The sequence below is a fragment of the Anolis carolinensis genome, chromosome 1 (assembly GCF_035594765.1).
Source record: "Anolis carolinensis isolate JA03-04 chromosome 1, rAnoCar3.1.pri, whole genome shotgun sequence".
Classification (NCBI taxonomy): domain Eukaryota; kingdom Metazoa; phylum Chordata; class Lepidosauria; order Squamata; family Dactyloidae; genus Anolis; species Anolis carolinensis.
In genome coordinates this window covers 102,707,977-102,724,059 of record NC_085841.1, presented here as the reverse complement: position 1 = coordinate 102,724,059, position 16,083 = coordinate 102,707,977, and the positions used below count along the sequence as shown (strand labels likewise).

The 16,083-nt window shown below is 39.4% G+C and overlaps 1 protein-coding gene across 2 annotated transcripts in view; it reads right to left on the bottom strand.

Annotated features, from left to right (window-relative positions):
* The window catches only part of atg5 (autophagy related 5), a 37,475-nt gene extending 23,435 nt beyond the window's left edge, over positions 1-14,040 (bottom strand). Inside the window, exons 1-3 of one of the 2 annotated variants that reach the window (XM_062980233.1) lie at positions 13,779-14,040; positions 9,081-9,243; positions 8,374-8,501 (exon numbers count right to left, since the gene is read on the bottom strand). In XM_062980233.1, coding sequence (XP_062836303.1) covers positions 8,374-8,501; positions 9,081-9,188 — 236 coding nt within the window. In that variant the 5' untranslated portion in view covers positions 9,189-9,243; positions 13,779-14,040. The other variant, XM_062980237.1, reaches the window with a different exon arrangement.
* Positions 14,041-16,083: the final 2,043 nt, after the last annotated feature.

Below are 16,083 nucleotides of genomic sequence, written 5' to 3'. Positions count from 1 at the left end.
CAGGAAGCCAAAATTAGGTGCCGTGTGAAGCACTGAATAATCTGCCCAGCATATCAGACCTTCACTTTTTGTTGACAGCATAAATCAACAAGATGAAACTTGGTATTGGGAAAGGTATGTTAGAGAAATGTTTGCCAGAGAAACATGTATATGTGTGCGCGCATACACACACTTCCAAGGAAATATTTCATTATCAAGTAAGGTTTTAAACAAACTTTCAGCGAAAGTGCAGAGTAAGACTATATGAGAAAAACCAGTGGAACTGGAAATCATTACCAATAAAGACTTGCCATGAGTGCCCGTTTTGTAGGTCCATTTCATTAGTCATTCTTACCGTTTTCTTTACCAGGAACCCCCCCCCCTTTAATTTTTTTTTTTACCAAGGACAACAAAGACTTATTCTCAAGATTTAAAACCAGGTGCAGTAAATACTTATTTTACGTTATTCATCAAGGGACTTCAATTTTGGAGAAAAAAGGAAAATAAAAAAATAAACACACATACTCCTATTACAATGTTTTTTATTGGAATGATTCCATACAAATTTAAAATGATGATTATCTTCATAACCATATAGTCATGCTGTCACCAAGATTCCTGCCTCAATCTCCATCTATATCATCATACGTGATACCTGTTTCTCTCACTGTGCTAAACAAAGCTCAGTGCAATAAGACAAGTTACATTTCAGAACAAATCAATGTCCATTGTGCCTGGACCTCCTAGAATTTTCAATCACATTTCAATGTCACTATACACAATTCAGACTATTAAATTAACTGGTCTCAAATTGGCCTAACAATTGCCAAGCCAGGTCTCCATACCAGACTTTTGCATCAAGTAAGCCAGTAACCTGACAAAGCAATTGACCCAATACAATAATCATATAGTAGTTCTGCCCATTACTAAGTGATTTACTGCCAAGTATTGTAGCATTAGGCAGTTGCAGCAAAGGCCATAAGAAAATGGCTCCCAGCCAAAAGTCCTTTGCTCCCATCAGATGTCTGGGGCTGACTTGTCTTGATCTCCTCTTCCCTTCCACGCTACTCTTTCTAGCACGTACGCATGTACTGCCATAGACTATGAGCCATTCCAAACATAGCAATGCAGCAACCAAACCAGGTTCCCCAGAATCCAGCCACATCCTGGCCTAAAGTGGTGTCATGGTATAGTAGTTTAAGAAAATGGGAAATTAGCCAGGTGTGGGTAAAGAAAGGTATCAGAACAATCCTGGCCTGGGAGAGAAAGCAGTGAATTAGGTAGCACACACAATTAGGCAATGCCTACTGCCTGCCCAGTTATCAATCTTCCAAAAGATTGTTATAGGGCAGGGAATTGTGCAAGGGGGTGGCACTGGCAGCTGTCCTGCCTGCTGGGGCTAAATACTTCTTTCCTGTTTCTCTTTCTCAAATCTATATTTCATCTTCTTTTTTTTCATCTTTTTTTCCTGCCTGCCTCACTCATTTTCTTGAATACTGAAGCCAGCTCCCACTCCTGAACTTTCCATGTTGCCCAAGAATTGAGAAAAGATGCAAGGTGGACATGTATTAGGAGATTGCACTCAACTTTCCAACAATCACTGTGAAAAAGATGGTCAGTAAACTATTTAAAAGTTCTAGCTAGAGGTCCTTCCAATTTATACATTATATATGCTCTTGTATGCCTTGATGTTCATCACTTCACTTCTGAAATCAATGTAACAGATCAAGTCCCTGCAAGTCCTTGTATAAGGTTCCAATTATTAAGAACGGATAGATTTGAAAGTTATTTATGGAAGGTAGGGGATTGCAGCTTGATTGAGTCTGAATTGATGTTTTATATGTTGCATGTGTTTTATTTTATTGTATATTTTATTTTATATTGTGTTCACTTTTATGTTTGTTTTTAGGCACTTTGTGCCGTCCATGAGCCGCCCCAAGTCTCTTCGGGGAGATGGTGGAGGGATATAATAATAAAGTTATTAAAAGTTATTATAAGGTAAGCATGCACACCGTTTTGTATTTGTATATTCAACTCAAATTTTGAACTAAAATATAAATAAAATAACAATCCTGGCCAGAACCTTTCGATTAGCCCAAACTTAAGTAGGTCAAATTAATCCATTATTTACTTGTGAATCAGCACACAGGTTTCAATAAAGAATCCAAATACACAGAAGTCAAAGGAAATACTCTGACAAGGAACAATAGAATATAGGCAAATAACATTTTATGGCAAAGTCTACAGGTCATGAAAATTGGCTTCCAATAAATCAGTCTTCAGGGATACTGTGCAAAATACACTCTTTATACAAAAGGGTCACATTAACTTTTAGGTATTCAGAAAGTGGTTGGGGAAAAAACCCAACCCATGCCTAACCTTATGATCTGATAATTTTACTGGTAGCTTTTGTCAAATTTCAAGGCTGCTGCTGACAGAAACTGAAAGTAGTAAAAACTTAAACGGACAGAATGGGGATATAGGTTCTCTGAAGCTGTAAGCCACATAGTTACACAACTTTTGCAGTCATCTTAATTCTGCTTTTTGTATGAACATCTCAACAAATGTTGCAGCATAAGGCTGAGTTATCCAGGGTGTGCAAATTTTCTCTTTCTAAAAAGGGCAAAAAGCTGTAAAATCAGATTGTCAGTGTAACATTTATATTGAGCTGATACCTAAATCTAAAAAGTGCATTTAATAATCAATTGCATCACTGCAATACTGTAACTCACCATAACTCCGTCAGTATTAACAAGCTTCCCAATTACAGTGTTTGCCCGCTACTTCATGGTTCGCTTACCGCAGACTTGCTGTTTTGTGGGGAAACTGGGGTATATTTAAACATTATTTTAATGGTTATGTGGCCTTTCTCCCCTTGCAAGCCCCGGGGAGCTAATGAACCCTTCCCTACCAGTGCTGGCTGGGCCCTTGCTCAGGGCCCGCCATGTTGCTCTGGCTGCCTCTGCTCCTACAGCCAGGAAAGAAGGAATGTTGCTCCTGCTGGATGAGTGAGCAAGGGAAGGTGAGTGAGAGAATGAAGGCCGGCGGTGGTAGAGAGAACCCAGAAGAGGAGGCCAGGTGCAGCTTCTCCCGCCGCTCTAGCTGGGCCACACTGGGAAACGTGAAGGACTCAGAAAAGGGGGCGGGACTCCTGGAATGGAACCCCCACAATAAGTGAGGGAACACTGTACATAGAAGTTGCAAAATAAATTTAAAAATTATGGGACTTAAACTGGTCTTCCCTGTTAAATTGGAGACAAATATGTTAATGGCATTACATTTATCACATCAGGAGCAAAAATAAATAAATGAAGTAATTCAGAATATTTTAAATTAAGCCTAGCAAAATTTTACTGGGAAAATACAGCTTGTTAACAAAAAATAAAGAGTTGTGCCAGTATTGTGTCCAATATTCTGTTCAAACAATTGCCTATGAAAAGCCCAAGCACTTCTGCTATGGATGGGAGTATAAAAATACCTTCACAACTGGTACAGAATACCAGCAAAGGTATTCCAAGGCATACTGCCATATCAGTTGGTGTGGAAAAGCCAAAATGTTTGGAAGAGAAAAATTATTTTAGCAAACTTTAGAAGACACATTAAAGCGATTCATGGCTTACAGAGAAATACTGTGATTAAACAAAAAGGCCACAATACAACCTTTTTTGTGTAACAATGTACTTACTGAAGTGGTCAAGACAAATGCCACAAATGTCAGCTACAAGTTTGGATAATCCCCCTGGCGAGACAGGGTGGAATATAAATAAAGTTTTATTATATTATTATAGAGTTGTACATTTTTTAGTCCTCGTAAGTCACATCAAATTTGTTAAATTCGAACCTACGAGGCAATATCCGACACGTGGGTGTGGCCCGCACCAGAAACTTAAGAATTAAAACTTTTCTTTCTTTTTTATCCTTTTTGAAAAAATTCTCAATAAAAATTGTATGAAAATGTAGAATTCGTTAATATTGTTTTTTATTGGTTAATAAATGAGAAACATTTAATGGGATAGCTGTTGTGGCTTCTAAAAAACATTTTTGTCAACACTTTTAAAAATTCCCTAAAATCAGTAGATGTATGAATATTTCTGAAAGTTAGGGGGAATGACCCCGTTATCTTGTGTCATTGTAAAGAAAATTCAAGAAGACAGCTCTTGTAGTTTTGTTTTTAAAATACAGTATATTGTTTATAAAAACATTGAAAATTCCCCAAAAATCCATGGAAAATGCGGGAGAAAGAAGCCCCTGAAGTTTCCCCAATTATAATTATGAGAAATTGCTATATCAAAAGAGTAATGAAATTTTGTTACTTTTGTTATAGTAACAAACATTCCAGTAACCATACTTTAGAAACACTATAGAAACAAAATGCCAGTGCACTCTAATTTTGTATTGACTTTTGAAATATTTTTAATCGATCGCACATGCCTATGGATAACAAAACAGTTTCACAGAATTCACTGCTAAACGTTGAAGTCCAATATTAGCTTTAGATAGTACTTCTTTTTACTTGTGTTAATTTGTGTGATCAAAAGGGACTTGCCATAGAGAGGATACACAGCATTAGTATATGTGAAGAGAAGCTACTTTGTGTAGTTATTTAGCTCCATCTGCTGGTCTATGCTCTCAAAAAACAAAAAATTAATTCAAGTGAAATATGGATGCCACTGAGGAAATGAACATCTAATAAAGAGAGTTTGAGACAATTGGACTCTCAAAATGTTAAATTCTATCCGCAGAGGACCACTTATCAAAGCCTGTGGAATAATGCCATTAAGTATTTTCAGATGGCGGCTGGAATGTCATCCAGCACCTAGGAGACTAACAGAGTTATTGTGACACAATGTTACTGGTTTTCTGAAACCATTTAGATGAATGATACAAATTGCTACAGGACCAAATCATAGGTCTGCGGGGTTTTTTTTTTAACCTCAGAGCCCTTAAGAGAAATGCAGATAAGGTTGAATAGGTAAAATAAAAATTAACAAACCATATCATTGCTCCAAGGAGGTTTAGAGACATCTGGCAAAATTAAATGCAAAATAAAACACTAAAAAAACAAACTTCTAACTATTAAGTGTTTGTTTTGGAAGAATGTACTTCATGTGTCAGATCAAACTATGCTAGTATATGAGCAAAGTGGAAGAAAAACCTAATAAATTTTCTCCCCAGAGACAAAGGCAAAAGAAATGATAGTTTTAAGCAACCACAAACCTTATCAGTTGGTGTGAACAGCAGTTCCTTACAAAATAAGTTTTAATCTTGAGTTCCACAAGCATTGATGTAACAAATGTAGGAATAAAAAATAGGTATCTCTAATATCCATATGGTATTCATTTGCAGAACTTTCTTTGCTTGAAAGATTCCTTAAAAACATTTTAAGAAGTCTCACTTTTGGCTTTCCAGCTCTATTTTCTAGGCCAATATCATATTAAGAGCAGCAGAATGTTATGTCATTAGCAGGACAACTCATACATTGAGATGAACAAATGAAGTAATATTGCTATATTTATATCTGAAAAGTGATAAAGAATGCAACCTAAAAGTCTACTTCCAATTTATGTTTTGTATATTTCTAGCCAATTTAGTAGTGTGATAGTTGAGGGTAATGTGTACTATTTTCTGACTCCTGATTTTTTATTTTAAAAATGAGCATCCTGTAGCGTGTGGAGAGATGATTTTACTGCAAAACAGATGCTGGGACCTATACTATCCCTATCCTGCCATGCATAATCAGTGAGAAGAGTTGAGATATTGCAGAAACACAGGAAGAAACATTAGCAATCTAATAAAAAAACAGCTATCACATTTGTGGTTTGGTAGAATCATAACCATGTCCACTTTAAACAGAAACCAGCTAATCTCAAATTTATTTTCAAGTGTTTTAAGCGCAGGTGGATCAAATATATGGTCATTAATATTATACTACACATCATCTGGATTTCAAACTTATGGTCATAGCTTTATGAGATCAATTACTAACAATATTACTAAAATATCCAAATATACATCCTCTATAAATCTGGGAACAAGTGCAGATTGTCAGAACTCTCCCATATTGAATTTTGATTGTATCTCAGATATTCCCTGTTGAAACCTCTCCCATTATGTAACCCAGCAAACAAAACAGGAAAGTTTCAGTTATCTGTTTCCTGGTTCATCCCAACCAGGGAAGGAAACAGATTCGTTTCAATGAAACAAGTTACAGGGCTGGCTTTGTCATTTTTGCTGCCTGAGTCAAATCACCACGTGTTCCTACCTCCCTTTCCAAAGCCAAAATGCATTGTGTCTGACCACCAGCTATGCTTTCTGGCATAAAAAGCAGGAAATCACACAAGCATTTGTTCCTGACAGAGAACATATATTGAAAATAAATTAAATAAATGATTTGTGGTTCTCAAAATCGGCTGCCAATTGCCAACTCTCTTGGAAAGTCTAAGGCAGTGGTTCTCAACCTGTGGGTCCCCAGATGTTTTGGTCTACAACTCCCAGAAATCCCAGCCATTTTACCTGCTGTTAGGATTTCTCTGAGTTGAAGGTCAAGACATCTGAGGACTCACAGGTTGAGAACCACTGGTCTAATGGTGGGCTTCTGCTGATAAACCAGGATAATAAAACAACTTCAAACTGTGGTTTAATCCCAAGGTTTGTTCTGAGGGCCCTTCCAGACAAGTCCTATATCCTAGGATCTGATCCCAGGTTTTCTGTTCATCCCAGATTATCAGGCAGTGGGGACTAACATAATCCAGTTATATGCAGAAAAACTGGGATCAGATCCTGAGATATAGGGCCTGTCTGGAAGGTCCATGAGATTGTAAGCCATATTTTCCTGCTTTATTTGAATCAGAAAACTATAGTTAATTGAAGATTGTCTTACTTGCTTGTCTGTTCACCGCAATAAAGTAATGACACAACTGTATTTACAGTGAACAAATTGTTCACATCTTAGTTTACTAAGATAAAATACGAATATTACGAACACCAAAAGAAATGATAGTTTTAAGGAACCATAAACCACAGTTTGAGCACCAACTATAATCCCAGCCAAAATTCAATTTGCATTGTCCGAATTTATAGCACTTCAAATTTGCAAGCATTTTCAGAGTGAGACTCAGGGCCCATCCAGGCAGGGCCCAAAATGCGTGAGCTTTCGTGCATTTGCCTTCCTGAAAGGCCTGGGTATAATGGAGAATGGGCTGTGTGGGGACAGACTACCAGATATTCTGCCCCCACAATCTAGTTAGCTTCTTCAGGTCCCGTGGGCCTAGAGAAGCAGAAAGGGTACTCTACCCCTTCCCAAATCCTCCCCTAAACTCTTTAAAATAAAATAAAAAGTTATTGGACAGCCATTAGGCATCTCTGGAGGCTTTCTGGTGCATACCAATGTTACGCCAGTAGGCAGGGGAGCCAAATCGCTCCCCCCCACCCCCACTTACTGCCGTAACATTGGTATGCGCCAGGAAGCCTCCAAAGAGGACTACTAGCAGACTGGTAAGGTTTTTTTTTTTATTTTAAAGCTTTTTAGGAGCGATTTGGGTTGTCTCCATTCCAGCGCAAACTTCTTATCCTTGGATTCAATATCCATGGTTTCATTTATCCAGTTCAAAACTGTTTGTGGGACTCTCTAGATCAGGCATAGGCAAACTAAGGCCTGGGGTCAGATGCAGCCTCCTGGGTACCTACCTCAGGCTCTCCATTTTCCCTGTTCTCTCAGCTTAAGGATGTGGCAGCCTACCACATCCTTATGCAGAAAGGATGGGGGAGGAAAGCATGCAGCAACTGAGAGCCCTCTCAAGGGCTATCAGTCACCATATGTCTCACCTTCCTCCAGGCATAAGGATGGTGCAAGCAACTTCATCATCATGCCGGGAGGACGGCCCAGGAAGCCACACAGCAGTTAAGAATCATCCGGTGTGCTCTTGGACATCGCCTATCTCACCCTCTTCTTGGCATAATGGCAAGAGGACAACCCGAAGATTGGGGATGAACATAAGGGCAGTTGCTGCATGTCTCGTTTTCCTCCCAGCATAAGGATGGGGTGAGCAGTCCCATTCTTATGCCAGGAGGACAACCTGCCCCACCCTCTCCCAGGCCCTCCCCCCTCCTGTGCCCATTCCACCCAGTGTGTACCCAGCTACCCTCCTGGCTGGGACCACAATGTGGCCCCAAGGCAAAAATGTTTGCCCATGCATGCTCTAGATCCTCCAGTGTGATTCTATGGCATGCTTCTTGCCCAAGTATAGCCGCTTTATAGAATTCACTATTATCTATGGTTTCAGGTATCCATGGGGGCGGATTGGTCCTGGAATGTATTCCCCACGGATACAGGAGTCATACTGTAAACATTACAAACCAATATAAATCCAAAATACACAAATCAGTACAACGTACCATTTCAATGGTGTTCCCTCATTTTCAAACCATATTTCTCCAATGTCTTCTTGTTTCATAACCTTCTGAAAATGCTTTCTCACTTTGTCTGTTACAAGAGTCAGGTAGCTTATTCTTGGTAAAAGCAGCTGTAAAAAAGATGTGAAAATGATTCTGCATTTCTATATAGCTAGCATGCACAGCTTTAACTCAAAATATTGTTCATTTTCAAAACATAAAATTGTTAATCCATTACTTGTAACTACTGCAAGTAGTTTAAAAAATTGGAAATAGGGAGATAAGGAAAGAACAAACTTTGTTTTAACCACTTCAGGCTGCAGTAGCTACAGAAATACTCAAGTATTTCTTTGAACTCCACATATCAACCAGATTGATGCACCTGATATTTGTAAATAGATGCTTTATGTACCACACACTGCCTGAAAATGAATGTATCCAACCCTTGTAATGTGCCTTTATTATTTCTAGTTCTGCAAATCCCAGCAGCCATGGCAAGTCAAACCAATCTTGAGGAATTCTGGGAATTGTAATTTGAAAAAATATATCTGAAGGGGCAAATTATTCCTACTGTTACTATATATGAAGGAAAGGTATTATAAGCATGCCTTAAAGGCAAATACACAGACACACATACAGCATATTCTTCAAGTATAGGAAAAAATTAAATATGAATATATTATTACTCTACATGCCTTTAGAAGACTTACATAGTAAGGTTCAGCTTCCCTTTCAGTAATCTCATCCTGATATAATGTAAAACAGGTTGGTATTCGTCCAAACCATACATCTCTAAGTACATCTTTGTCATCTGTCATTCTTCCACCAAGTACAGAAGCACATGTAGGCTAAGTAAGTCCTGCAGAAAAAACACTACAAAGAAAAAATAAGTCAGTCTCAAGACCTCCATGAATCATATTATCCTTTCCAAAACCATGACAGTAAGAATTATTCTTCTTTTCAAACTACAAAGAAAGGGTGGGAAAAAAGCTATAAAATACTATATCCTGCAGATTAAATACTTTCCTTAAAGACAACAAAAAGATCATTTATTTATCAATAAATATCACAGTCTAGGTCTAATCCAGATAACATATCTGCCTTTGGATAATCTCTCCTGGGTTTTCTTTTTTTAGAAATATCAGTGACAGACCAAATACAAGAGAAGACTTTTGAATCTTTACTCCATGCAATTTTAAGTTGTATGTAATGTCCCATCCCATTAAAACTATCTTGGCATTCAACCTGATTGAAATGGAACCAACTAATATTTTCCTTCAATAATGTCTGAAGTTCTCCAACCACCACAAACTCAGGCCCCTTCTGCACTGCCATATAATCTAGGTTATCAAAGCAGATAATCCATATTATCTGCTTTGAACTGGATATATGAGTCTATACTGCCATATAATCCAGTTCAAAGAAGATAATCTCGATGTTATACGGTAGTGTAAAAGGGGCCTCACAGTGGCAAGCAGTAGTTCTTACATACCTCAATGTCCAGGGAGGTCCTATTTAGGAGGACATTCTACAGTCCTTCAAGACACAGTGAGGCATTTACCACTCTACAGACTCGCCCAATCACAGTCCATGTCTGCTAGATTTTAACAGCCCAGATAGAGTATAGTCAAGATCGCTTGTGTTAGGGCAGATGAATCAAACTGTTTTATCCCCATCACGAGATTCCAAAAACTCAAACTAATCCAAAAGCAATGCACTGAACAATATCTCATTAGACTCTGTGATAATTGTAGTTTCAGGTTCTGAGTGAATACATCTGACTTTCATCTCAAAGAAGCCATTGTAATCATGGCTTCCCTGAGCTGGATCTCAACAGGCTCCTCACCACTTCGAATAGCTGTGCTGGACAGAATAGTGGAAGCTTCATGAAAACTTGTTTGCCATTCTCACTACCACACAGAAGGTACTACAAAGGATTGCTGCCAGTTTTGGGTTGTATTTGGTGCAGAACCTACACCAGCTGAATAAGTACTTTTGTTAAACCCTTTTCACTGCCTGTAGATCTTCTTTGCATTATGGGTCACACAGCACTGGAATAGGTGATTAGGAGTTACTAAATTAATATATTTTTTCATTTCACAATTCCATACTGAGACCTCAAACTCAACGCCTCAACTGAATGACCAGTAATTATCAGCTGGAAAACAACACTCAAAAATCCTTCAGATTCCACAAATCTTCAAGATGAATCATCTTAATCAGTCCTCTACTGATGAAGAGAGGGCCTGTTATCATCAAACCAAAGTCCACAAGAAAGTGATCAATTGTTATCTCTCCCACCCGCCAGATAATCAGTCTAACAACACAAGCTAGGTCCAAAGTATATCCTGCCACATGTCTCAGCCCAATGATGTACTGAGACCTCTTCTACACTGCAAGATAATCCAGGTTATCATAGCAGAAAAACCACATTATCTGATTTGAACCGGGTTAGATTTCTGTAATGCATATCCGGTCATTGAGAAACAAGCCATGAATGGTGGTGGTATCAGAAACCAGGATCTTGAAGAATGGGGGAAAGGAGTGAAACATGAGATAGATCTGAAGTATCTATTCTGCCTTTCCTTAACTGGCATGTCCAGGACCCAGCATCATACTTCCCTCTGCCCAAGATTTACATCTGTTCCTCCTCCCTCTCCTAAAATTTACCCACAAACATTACAGATTAAAGAAATATGGATACATAAAACAAATTGTTACAAAGTGTTGCTGCAAGAATAACCCCAGTTCTTCCTAACAATCTCAGCCTCTAATGTATCTGAGACCAGAATCCTATTTATGCCTGCTGCCTAGAACTGCTTTTTTATTCCATGGAAACTCGCCATGGACAATAGGTGATTGTATGTGTAGCGGTCTATAGATCACCACTTTGAGTAGAACTGTACAATATAATCTTATGTAAAAGTTTGCCTGCTTTATTTCAGAAATAAAGTGAAGGGAAATAAATATATAAACACCCTATATTTAATGTTTTATTAATCATCTTGAAAGAAAATACATTCCTTTAGAAATGGGGATATGGTTGTTGGTTGGGGGGGGTGGGGTGGAAGGGGAAAAACATTAACATTTCTAGTTGTTTTCCAGGCATCCATATCTCTAGGGAGGGTTAGACATGTAGCAGTAACATTACAAGAAAGTAACTCTTACTTCAATATGCAACTAGAGCTATGAGCTATTCAACTATGGAACCTACTGGTTCAGGAGGTTGTGGGCTCTACTTTCCTGACGGGATTTCAGCTACAATAGTTATATGTCATGGATACAAAATTGCTCCACTGAGACAGCTACTAGACTAAATTACTCCCATAGTTCCTTCCAAATATTTACAAGGCTATAATGATCTTCTTCGTGTATAGGCAAAGCACACCACATGATTTAAGTACTTTAAATTTTTATGAGGGAATATTGTTGGCCATTCACTCAGCCTGGAGTTCTTTATATCTTCTTCAAATTCTCCATCTTGAGTAACTCTTGCCACCTCCAGATTTGTTCCTATTGCTCACCTTTTATATTATTTGAGAACAGATATGGTCCCAACACTGTTCCTGTTTATTGCTATTTATATTTAAAATTGTCAATTGTCAAAAAAGAGCAGTGAACAAATGTGGGTTAGTAAAACAATCAAAATTAAATTAGAGACATACATCTTTATAACAATGGTTATGCATATGATAAATTACATTCCAGAAGTTACAACTGATGGAATGGACTGTGTACACAAAAGCTTATGTTACTATTGTTTTCTTTCTCAAAAGTGAATGCTTTTATGCCTTTTTATGCTAAAGCAGACTAACATGGCTCTCTTTAAATATTGGTCTTTGTTACACATTACAACTTGGTAATGTATACAAACTGTTTAGAATATATCTAAGTGCAAAACAAATGTTAATCGTTACTACTAAATGTACATTTGTTCCCACTTTCAAATATTTGTATCTAACTGGTCACACTGTAAATGTGGTGGACACACAATAACTGACCATGTCTGTTAACTGTGAGCAGAGAAGCAGACAATGAAGATAAAGCTGAGGATGCATATTCAAACAAATGAAGTCTTCCTGCTTTAGGAATGTACATTAGAATTATGTTAAGAAGATGGGATTTAATGCAAAACATTTAGATCCTGATGTAGCAGTCCATCAAGTAATACAAATTACTGGCTATAATCAGCCATATACAATACTGTATAATATCATCATCATTCACAACTAAGTACAGGTTGAGTATCCCTTATCCAAAATAGTTGGGAGTAGGAGTGTTTTGGATTTCTCCAATACTGGAATATCTGTGAAATTGCAGGAATCCAATCATAGTACATACCTGTTGATATGGAGGCTGATGATATAACGAACATGAAATATGCTTTTAAAAAAGAACCTGTATTGTACAGGAAATCTCTGAGAAGCCTGTTAACTGCCCAATTCAGCCTTGTAAATGAATGAATGATCAAGAGTCTCACTGTGGCCATCACGAGATGGCAGACTGTATATACAGAGGCCCGACATTGTCAACAGGCATAAATATGGTACCCTTTCCTGGCACAGGACAGGAAGAGAGAATACATTTACTTCATTTTATCCCACATTTCTCACAAACTCAAAGTGGCTAACAACAAATAGAAACCATATCACATTAGGAAATACTGTTTCTGAGACCATTTGAGAATGATTTCGAACGAGTCCCATCACATGAAGTTTGCCCCATCCCGTCAGTATTCCATTGGAATCCGTCTGCAAAGCATCGCAGAAACAAATACTACGCGTTTTTTGAAATACTACGCTTTGCTGAAACAGTTTTTGTGTTTGATAGGAAAATCTGTATGCATCCCATCAGCAACAATACTTTTTAAAAGGTCATAGAGTGATGTAGGGGGTGTTTTGAATGGATTGGAAGGAGCCAGCCTTCCCTGGTGTGAAGAGTCAAAGCGCAGTATTTTCAAATCATAAGAATCGGGTGTGATGAAGAGATATGCATCCCGTCTCAATACAATATGCAGTTAGTCCTTTAAAAAAAATAACTCTTCTCCTGAGATGTAAGCTCTCAAAGGAACGCCCCTCCCTCCTTCCCTACCAAGGCTAAAGGCCAGGCATGGGCAAACTTCGGCCCTCCAGGTGTTTTGGACTGCAACTCCCACAATTCCTAACAGCCTACCGGCTGTTAGGAATTGTGGGAGTTGCAGTCCAAAACACCTGGAGGGCCGAAGTTTGCCCATGCCTGCTAAAGGCCGTTTAGAACAACACTGCGCCCCCGCCCTTCAGAAACCTCGGGGGAGGTTTTTTGTTTTTTCCGTGTCAGGAGCGACTTGAGAAACTGCAACCGGCCGTCTGCAAGGATGTTACCCAGGGGACGCCCGGATGTTTTGATGAAAAAAGAGGAGGCGCCGTTACCTGGCCGTTGGACGCCTACGAACTGCGCATGCTCCGTCCCTTCCTGTTCTGCTCCGTCCGCCGTGAGCCACCCGAGGGGCCCTTCCCTTTAAAGTTTCTCGCTAGGGTCCTCTGCAGCCAGGAACCGCTCAAGCCGCTCCCGCCTCCCTTTCTCCTGCGGCTGGCTGAAGAGAAAGAAGGCCGGCGGGGAAAGCACCGTCCAAGGCTCCAGCGCCTCCACAACCCGGAAGTGGCGACAAACGGCCGGCTGCCCCTAGAGGTCGAGGGAAGTTGACGTCACCGCGAAGTGCGGGCTGAAGGCGCCGCTTGTTGTTGCGCGGCCTCTCCTTCAGGGGGCAGCAGAGGGCAAGCCTTTCTCACCCGCGTGCGTGGTTCAAGTAACAACACCATCGCCTTAAGAATGTTGGAATAGGCAGGTGGTCTCTTACAGGACTGAAGGGAATTAAAACGTACAGAATAGGACCTCCCTAAAATGCATACGCCTTTTAACAGCTAATAGTAACTATGGGCTGTCGAAGGCTTTCATGGCCCAAATCAATGTGAGTTTTCCGGGCTGTATGGCCATGTTCCAGAAGCATTCTCTCCTGACGTTTCGCCCACATCTATGGCAGGCACCCTCAGAGGTTGCGAGGTCTGTTAGAAACTAGGCAAGTGGAATGTTCAGGGTGGAAGAAAAAGCTCTTGTATGAGGCAGGTGACACTGTTGCAATTGGCCACCCTGATTAGCATTGAATAGCCTTTCAGCTTCAATGTCTGGCTGCTTACTGCAAAGGACAAGAGGGATCCTCTCACCTCTGAAGGAGTTTACCATATGAAAGTGTTCTTATACATCAAGGGAACCGCACAGGGAAGCTGATAAAGAAACACAACCTACAAACTATCTACAGACCCACTAAGAAAATCCAACAAATGCTACGCTCAGCAAAGGACAAGAGGGATCCTCTCACCTCTGCAGGAGTTGACCATATACCGTGCAGCTGTGGACAAGTCTACATAGGGACTGCCAAACGCAGCAGTGCCCAAACACAAAATCGAGGAGCATGAAGACTACAGACTAGCTCAACCAGAGAAGGCAGCCATAGCAGAGCACTTGGTGAACCAACATGGACACAGTATATTATTTGAAAACACGGAAATGCTGAACCACTCTAACAACTTCCATATCAGCTCCACAAGCAGGTGGACAATTTCAACAGAAAGGAGGAAACCATAAATATGAACAAAATCTGGCTACCAGTATTAAAAAATTCTAAAATAGGACAGTAAATAAATAACACTATGAAAACAGGGGAATTCCAGACATGAATCAAGCAGAGCCAGCTAACACTTCCCAACAAAAGATTTCCTCAGGCAGGAATCAGCCAGGCTTTGAAGCTGCAGGGCCATCAAATGCTAATTAAGATGGCCAATAACAACATTCACACTTGCTGCAAACAGACAAGAGTTCTTTCTCCCACCCTAGATAGTCCACAGATATATAAACCCCACTTGCCTAGTTTCCAACACCTCACAACCTCTGAGGATGCCTGCCATAGATGTGGACGAAACGTCAGGAGAGAATGCTTCTGGAACATGGCCATACAATCCAGAAAGCTAACAGCAAACCAGTGATTCCAGTCATGAAAGTCTTCAACAACACAATGCATACATCCTTTAACAGTTAATAGTAATTGTGGTGATTCTTTGAGGTGGCCATCCAGCCTCTGCTCAAAACCACCAGAGAAGGAGGCTCCATTACCCTCCGAAGCAGCGTATTCCACTGCTGAACAGGACTAAACTTACCAAAGATTGCCCAAGATTGAAGCAAAATATTAATTTCAAAAATAGCTAATCAACATGAAGCAAATATTACAATGGAAGTTATAAAATATGTAGTCCTAAACCTGTGTTAATTGTTCTGAATATGAAATTACTCATGTTATTATAATTTGAGAAAAGTTTACACTTTCATTTTGTAAACTGATATACACCAAAAATGATTCATTTAAATCTTCAAAATACTCTTTGCTTCTAACCTATTTTGTACAGCTTTGCATTCTTTCCCCCCAAAATGTTTCAGAAGGCAAAAGGAAAATTTTCTGCATCCTCACTTTCAGAGGTTTCACTTGGTATATACAACTAGACTGACATTCAACTGCACAATTCTCAAGGCTACAAGTGGACAGAGAAGAAAAGTGTCCCAGTTCTCCTTTAAGATAGATGAATGGTTTTGGGTAACAACAAGCAGTATTGTGTCCTTTTAGGTCACAGTGGGAATCATTGGACCTGCAAGTGCCATTATTCCTAACAAGGAATGGTAGGAGTT